Source organism: Acyrthosiphon pisum, chromosome A1 (assembly GCF_005508785.2).
Source record: "Acyrthosiphon pisum isolate AL4f chromosome A1, pea_aphid_22Mar2018_4r6ur, whole genome shotgun sequence".
NCBI lineage: Eukaryota > Metazoa > Arthropoda > Insecta > Hemiptera > Aphididae > Acyrthosiphon > Acyrthosiphon pisum.
This window is the reverse complement of record NC_042494.1, coordinates 85,748,305-85,756,444: the sequence shown is the minus strand read 5'-3', so window position 1 is coordinate 85,756,444 and position 8,140 is coordinate 85,748,305. Positions and strand designations below refer to the sequence as shown.

At 27.2% G+C, this 8,140-nt stretch overlaps 2 protein-coding genes across 2 annotated transcripts; one reads left to right on the top strand and one right to left on the bottom strand.

The window, feature by feature from the left end:
* The first annotated feature begins 95 nt into the window (after positions 1-95).
* On the top strand, positions 96-3,707 carry LOC100167973 (39S ribosomal protein L38, mitochondrial). The gene is made up of 7 exons (XM_008187882.3): positions 96-376; positions 436-591; positions 2,242-2,447; positions 2,507-2,625; positions 2,708-2,866; positions 3,120-3,344; positions 3,399-3,707. Exons 1-7 carry the CDS (start codon positions 241-243, stop codon positions 3,598-3,600), a joined length of 1,203 nt encoding a protein of 400 aa, XP_008186104.1. The 5' UTR covers positions 96-240; the 3' UTR covers positions 3,601-3,707.
* A 1,172-nt stretch (positions 3,708-4,879) lies between these two features.
* Positions 4,880-8,140, bottom strand: LOC100161844 (zinc finger BED domain-containing protein 1-like; the record flags this gene model as incomplete). Its single annotated transcript, NM_001205048.1, is given in 8 exon segments — positions 4,880-5,456; positions 5,458-5,660; positions 5,730-5,944; positions 6,012-6,502; positions 6,561-6,785; positions 6,855-7,160; positions 7,310-7,818; positions 7,941-8,140. Coding segments are annotated over 8 exon segments (2,175 nt in total). The 3' UTR covers positions 4,880-5,312.

Genomic DNA, 8,140 nt, shown 5'->3' with positions numbered 1-8,140 from the left:
AAAAGGAAAATATCCCCCCGAACTCCGCCTGTTGTACTACATTTCGTGGTCAAACCCCCACACCCTCCAACCATGTCGTGTCCAGTCCTGTATATCTTAGTCCGTGCAATGTATAATGTTATCAATAATCATTTTTATATTCAGTATTTACCTCAAAAGTTGAAGCCGAATATAATTTCTCATCAAGAAGAATTAGAATATTATTGTTTTGTATAAGTTGTATGTAAAAAAAATTACAGTATGTCTTTTTCGGTGACATGTTTGCTAAAAAAACAAAATCGATTACTTACTGCAATAAGTGTAAGGCACAGAAGTCAACGTAGAAATTTAGGGAAACCTCCTGGTATTGCAAAAACACTCGAAGAGAGAATGGAAGGTACAATACTTTTACTATGATTGTGCAAAATAATGTGTTAAAATATCTTATGTATTTAGAAATGAACTTCAAAGATCCAAAAATTCACTTTAAAGTTGACATTGGATTACCTACACCGCAGAGGGACAAAAAAATGGAAACGGCCAAGAGAATTGAGTTTATAAAAAAAATTAAATGCAATGCAGAACTTGAAAAACTATCCAGAAACAATGAATGTATGTATATAAATTTATAATATGGTGAAATTTCCTCGTATATAAAGTATATTATAGACCAGCGTTTCTCAACATGGGGGTACGGCCCCCAGGGGTTCTAAAACCCCTAGATGAGGACTGATGGACACCTGGTGTCTCATCAGTCAGAAATAATTAAACGCTGATGAATAAAAACAACCTTTTAATTACATTAAAAATAAAACTATTATATTAGTTCTAATTGTATGCAATTTAATAGCTTTTGATAAATTTAGGTTTGCCAGGTCACCAATTACATACATGCAAAACACACATGTAAAATATGCAAAAGTCACTAAATCCAACTTAATAATTTGTATTTTAACTATAATAAGTAATTATTTCACAGTTCATACTGTTTACAACCATTCATAATTAACTACTTTGCTTAAAAGAATATCAATTAAAACATACTGTAGAATGGGGTGACTTTGATTTTGCGGGGTAACTTTGATACCCATATATTTTTATTCACCAGAGTACTATGATGATTACATTTTTTTTTTCATAAAATGGGGTTACTTTGAGATCACATTATGAAATATAGGTATCAAAGTTGCCCACTACATTGTGTAACTTTGATAGCATATTAAAAAGATTGGTATCTCAAAAGATAACATCAGAAATTTAAAAATTAAAACGTTAAAATATTGATCATAACTAGCTGTAAAGAATATTTAATTTTGAGAGTTTTATCGTTAATACTACAGAAGTTATCCATAAAATATAAAGTATAAATATAATAGTTAAATTGTCATAAAACAGTAAAAAATTATCAAAATTACCCCATTTTACTGTACATTTAAAGAAAAAATTGCCAAAGCTGATTCTCAAAAATCATGTTTTTGGACAAAAGATGCTTTGCATGAATGGGGACGAAATACACTATAAATTATGAATAATAAAGAAAAAAGTATAAATTAATGTGATATTTGAGATTGGTTTATGTTCAAAAGTTTTTATTATAAAGGTGGGGGTGGGGCTTTATGACGTGACTGATTTTATTTTTCACCTATTTTGGGGTTCAAGATGTTAAAAAGGTTGAGAAACTAACAGTGTTACTAACAGACTATAGACTATAGAGTCATAAAAATATTGGTGTTAATATTCCACCTGTTTTTGGTTATAGTGTTATCAAATTAATTTTATATGTAGATTTAAAAATAAAAAGTAGGTTATATTAGGCAACTTCTTCGATAACATACTGTTTTTAAACTGGGTATAATAATTTATAATATTTGTAATATTTATTTGCTTAGTTCAAAGTTGTCATTAACTTGTACCTTAATGCTTAATGATTTCATCAAATGGTTGTGATTGCAATCACTATGTAGTGAAACAAAAATTGATAAACAAATGAAATTGTTTAATATTTTAATTAAAAAGAAATAAATGATTCTATTTGCAATTAACTAAATTAATTATTATGATAAATTACTGTCAAGTTTATAGTTTTTTTTTTATAGATTTAAAATCAACAACTTAGCAAATACTTTACATATGTTAAAATACGTAAATTTAAATAATACTATAATAGATACTATTTAAAACAATTCTTAATATTAGTAGAAAATTGGACTGTTTTTATATGATGATTAATTAAATTCATGTGTGATTATTAATTGTATTTAGTACCAGTATCATTGGATGAAATATCTAATGATTGGTCAAAAACAAATGCTCCGTTACATATAAAAAAGGTAGCAGAATATTATGGTATTTTTGAACATTTATTTGGAGATGCCTATTTTACACCTTACGTTCAAATGGATATTAGTTATGATTACAATTCAAAAAAAGTACCTGTTTATCGAGGAAATATTATCAAACCAAATGAGGTATTTATCATATTTTAAAATTTTTTTTAAAACTTGTCTACAACTATTTAGTTGTATAGGCGCTGTATAGTCCGAAAGTTAATTTTGAAGCTCCCGAAAAGACACTATGGACATTAATGCTTACAAATCCAGATGGACATTTACATAAAGAAAATTCTGAATACATCCATTGGCTAGTGTATGTATTAGTATTTCACACAAATTCTGTTATAATTTAAAATATCAGTTCCTCTTATTGTCTATAAATATAATTTTGTTAGGGGAAATATACCAGGTGGAGATGTTAATAGAGGCGAAACAGTGTTTAATTATTTACAACCATTTCCGGCAAAAGGTACAGGATACCAAAGAATGATTTTTGTTCTTTATAAACAATCCTCAGAAATAGATTTTTCTTCAATTAAATCAGTTAGTGAAAAGTAAGTATTACTTTTTAAGTTTTTAAATAATAATAATCATAGTAGTCTAATATTAAGTGGATGGGAAAAAAAAGAATTGCCTGAAGCCTCTTTAAAATATTTATTATAATGTATACATTTTCTATTTGTTTTACCTTGATGGGAATATATTCTGTAATCTGTAACGTAACAGTGTAACATACCTTAATTTGTTATACTATTTGTAATTATATGCATTAAAAAAAGACAAATACTTAAAATAATTTATTTTTAGAATAGATTTGGCCAATAGAACATTTAGCACTTTTGATTTTTACTGTTCTCATGAAGATATTATGACACCAGCCGGATTAGCATTTTATCAAACTGATTGGGACAATTCATTGACAAAGTTTTATCATGATCAACTATCAATGCCAGAACCAGTTTATGAATATGATTTTCAACCTCCATATATTAAACCACAAAAATGGTTCCCTCTCAAAGAACCATTCAATTTGTAAGTTCATAATAATTTATTAGTTTTAAATGTCTTAATATAATTTTATTTTAGGTACATGGATAAGTATCGCGATGAAAAACAAATAGCTAAAGAATTTTTAATGAGAAAACTAAGAAAAACACATCCGTTCCAAAAACCTGAACCTCCCCTAAAGTATCCAAATGCAGTGCCATTCAAGAAAACTACTCCATCTTGGTTAAAACTTGAGATGAAAAAAGAACGTTTAAGATGGGGACGCGTGAATGATTACTAAATTTTCAAATGATTTACTAAGTTTAAATATTTACATATTTGTTCATTATAAAAAAAAAAAATTGAATATAATTTTTCAATAAATATTCTTGTTTATTTTACCAAATAGTATTACGTTTCTTCTTTACTATCATGATTTTAACCTTTTAGTTTTGTTTCTGTTAAGAGAATATTACCATTGTGTTTAATTCACTAGCTGGATCACCGAGGGGTAAATACCTTGGGGGTGATCAGTGTACATAAGGTGATGGTAATCATTGGTATTCATGGGTAATCATAGGTAATCTTTGTAGTAAATCATGGGTGATCATAGGTATAATCATTGAAATCAGTAATCTGGTGTACAAACTTTCTGTCAGGTATTTACCCATCGTGGATTACATAATATACAAAACGCGTTAACGCGAAATCGTTTTTTCATATTCTTGAGCAATATTAAAAGCAATATTGCAAAATAAAGTTACAGAAAAAAAAATTCGAGTGACGTCATATCAATTTATCTAAACATTAGCTCAAAGCAATAATTCATTCTTCATTTAAATTAACAAAAAAAAATTCAATTAATAATAAAATATAAAACCAATATTATGTCAAACCCTTAAGCATATTACATGCTCTATAGTTTTTGTAATAAGAATAATTTTACTCAAGGTTATATTAAAATTATAATAACCGATTTCATATAAATGTATAATTATCTATGTTGCTGTGGGTTTGAGAGACAAAAAATATTACAGTTTGCACCGATGTCCTCGTTATTGGGGTTGGAAGTAGTGATTTTCTGTCTTTTTCTATTATACGCATAATATATGAATTTAGATGTGTTCTATTTCCAATGCACAGATTTATCTAGAAAAACAACAATAATTCAAAAAACACATTCAATTTGATGCGAGGTTTATTTAAAATGAACTTTCCCATCTAAATCCCAAAAAATTATCATATTTTAATTTTTGAAGAAGTTCATAATCAATAATTTGGGAAGTCAATCACAAGAAGACTTTACAATAAAATCTAAATTCCATCAATGTTGCGCAATAATAGACAGGTAAAAAATCACCACTTTCAATCTATACACTTATACAACTAAAAATTATAAATTCAAGAAAAATATTGATCTATCTTTGAAGTTGATCAATATTGCCTGTACTCTGTTTAAGTTTAATGTTGCTTACAGTTTAAATTTGGATATTGTTTCTGTCCAATATTCAAATAATTGGCTAAGAATTTAACTAGAAATTCGAAAAATCATATTAGTTTACAAATTAAAATACTAATAATTAGATTATAACCTTCATTAATTTATTTTTATTGTTATTACAATTGCAAATTTAAAAGTTTATACATACATCAACTAAATTATAAAACACATACATATTTATATATAAATACAACTTATTAGTTATTTCAAAACTACCTTTTATTTTTGTAGCAAAAAAAAAAAGATAAAGCAATATTGTATATAACATAATATCATAGTAGCATAAATATATAAATTAAATACAATTTAACAAATGCAACTTAAAAATGTCAGAATATTCAGTTATAGCTGAATGAAATGTAGTCTCACTCATATAGTAATAATTATATTATATTCAAATATTTAAATAGCAATAAAAATATATTTTAAAATTAAGACTATGTACATTATTTACTTTTAAATGTAAATTAATGGAAAATTAAGTTAGAAAACAAATTAATTTTTTTTTATGATCAATTATTTTCTACTGTATTTGCATTAATAAACATCATTTTATCTACTAGTTCTTGATTTATTTGTGATCTTTTTATATAAAATAATGTTTGTAACTCAAGTGGTAATTTACTAGATGATCCACTAAGAGCATACACAAAGTGTTTTTTTCGCCAGCCTTATTAGGTTTTGACATTTTGATGACATTCTTGACCACCACATAAGTGGACACTCTTCGAGACAAGGAGTTGGTTCTGATTCATACTGAGCAATTTCTAAATTTAGTCGATCTTCAAGTGACATATTATGTTTATTAACAATAGGAGAACTTTTTACATTAGCAACACTTCCAAGTAAAAATCCAATACCTAAACCATAATTTAAATTAATTACAAATATATTCTTTATTATTCTACAATTAAAATGTATACACTAACCTGATATTCTAGGTTTTTTAGGTACATTTGTGTCAACTTCTGTCACATTCGGTTTATTATCATAAGTCACAGAACCTTCTATTTCAACCATTTTTACAAGTTCCTGTTTAATTGTTGGAAGATGTTCTTCACCTTCAATCATAGGGAAATCTTTGAATCTTGGATCTAATAACGTTGCTATGTGTAAAAAGGTTTGTACATCAATATTATTGTACCTAAAATTTTTAATTAATTATGAGTAAATCAGTAACAACTATAATTGTTGATGTATCATATTCTTACTTCCAGTGAAGTTCATTGGAAAATGTGTTTTTTAAACTAGCAGCAAGATTTGAATCACTGGGTTTAACTTTCAAATGATAGCTGGTTAGTTGATTAATCAAAGGTTTCAATAATGATATCAATGGTATCTTTTCTTCACTAAGAGTAGTAACAGTGACTTTTAAAGGCTCAAGAGTTGTAACAACATCTTCAATAACTGACCAATCTTTATCAGTTAACAATTCATGGGGAAAAAATCCAATATCCAATGTGTTACATAAAGTTTTTATCGTTTCTTTTCGTTGAACAAAACGTTCTAAATAGTGATACGTCGTTGTCCAAATTTGTGGGTACTCTCGGCTGAGAAATGAATTATATACTTGAACAACATTATCCTGAACCGTGACAGATGTTAAAGCATTATGGTGATGTAGTTTAGCAGAAACTGTTCTACATTTTGTTAAAACATTTAATACTTCTTCAGTTTCAAAACAACTTTTTGTACATAAATTCTAAAAAATAAATAAAAATAAATATTTGAAAATATTCTCAATTTTAATTTATACATACTTGTAATTCATAAATTAGGCAAGGTATCAGAACAAAACCTTGAGTTCGTAATGCTGCATCTAAATTATCATTTGTAAATGCTTTGATGACAGTTTTTACTTGTTCAATATTAATACTCCAATTTACAAACAACGAACCCAAAATCCCACACCATTCATTAGCAGTTCTGTTAGGATTACATAAAATTGTGGCTAGTTGTTTAATACATAAACCTTCTTTATCCAACTATACATTTAAAAAAAAAAGTTATTAGATAATTTTTAAGTTATTTTTAATTCTCATTAGTAATATTACCTGTTGGAAAAATACACTTATTGTAATATAAACATTTAAGCTAGAACATTTCCATTCTTCTACACCTAAAGCAAAAGTGCTGCAACTATTTGCAATGCTATTGAGCACAGCAGATCTAGTCGTTTCATAAATTCTTGGAATTATGTACTGTTCTAATTTATATTTTCCTGGAATTTCACATGGGGACCTTAACGTAGCAATAAGACGTTGAAAGCCTTTGCCTTCTACAATATCTGGTAAATGAAGATCAGCTATAACAAAATCAATAATTGCATCCGATACAACTTTATTGATCACATCATTTGGCTAAAAATCAAAGATATATATTTAATTAGATAGGTAGTAAATAAATAATAATATTTATAAATGAAAATTTCATTGTTCATCACAGAATAGTTAAATTAATATTTAAGAAATATTGAAAATTAAGGATAATAAATCAAACCATTACTTACTGAATTGTCAATCTCTTGAAAAATAACTGACATCTGAGGGGTTTGTTCTTGGATATTAGCAACGTTTTCTCCAACAAACTGTTCATTAATTTCTCCTTGTATATACACATCCTGTTGTTTTATCCTACAACTTGACCTGTTAACATCCACTTGGCCTTCAGATGTAGCTAATAACATTAGTTCATTTTTGCCATGTCTTTTTTTCGGACTTCCATCTTTAGATGACCCCATTTCCAGTACCATTAATTCAGTCTTATGCCTGCTTTGCAAGTGTACTCTCAAGTTGGTAGTATTACTTTTGTAAGCAAACTGCTTTTTACAAAGTATGCATATAATTCGATCTTGAGTAAGTATACTTCCATTGTCTGAGGCAGGAAAACCAAAATATTTCCAGTAAGGACTATGCATACGCTTTGGTACAACTAATTTTTGATAACTGACAGTTTCAATGTTAGAACGGTCCGGTACTATTTTAGTATAAGGACGTTTGCTTTTTTTTTTTTTGCCATCTGTAAAATTAACAAAGATTTAAAAATTAATAGAAATTATTTATTACATTTTAAAATAATTTCTGTTTTTTAATCAAATTCAAAGACGTTCTCTAAAAATTTCTAATAAATACACAGCTTACTGTTTGATGTCCCGGACGGAATTTGTGATGTCGATTGCAAAAATGGGTTTAATTCAATTGATATTTTATTACTCCGATTCATTGTGTATTTATACTTGAAATTTGCCTCCAAAATTCGGATATTTCACATTTAAAGTTGACTATCGATAATGCGATAATTATATTGCTTTTATCGAAATCAATTTTCGGATAGGAGTATA

What these genes read in the sequence shown, in the direction of transcription:
- LOC100167973 (XM_008187882.3), top strand. Translation starts at nt 241, where the DNA reads ATGTCTTTTTCGGTGACATGTTTGCTAAAAAAACAAAATCGATTACTT. An exon ending in GAATACATCCATTGGCTAGT is followed by an intron (nt 2,626 to 2,707) that starts GTATGTATTAGT and finishes TAATTTTGTTAG; the next exon opens with GGGAAATATACCAGGTGGAG. An exon ending in CTCAAAGAACCATTCAATTT is followed by an intron (nt 3,345 to 3,398) that starts GTAAGTTCATAA and finishes ATTTTATTTTAG; the next exon opens with GTACATGGATAAGTATCGCG.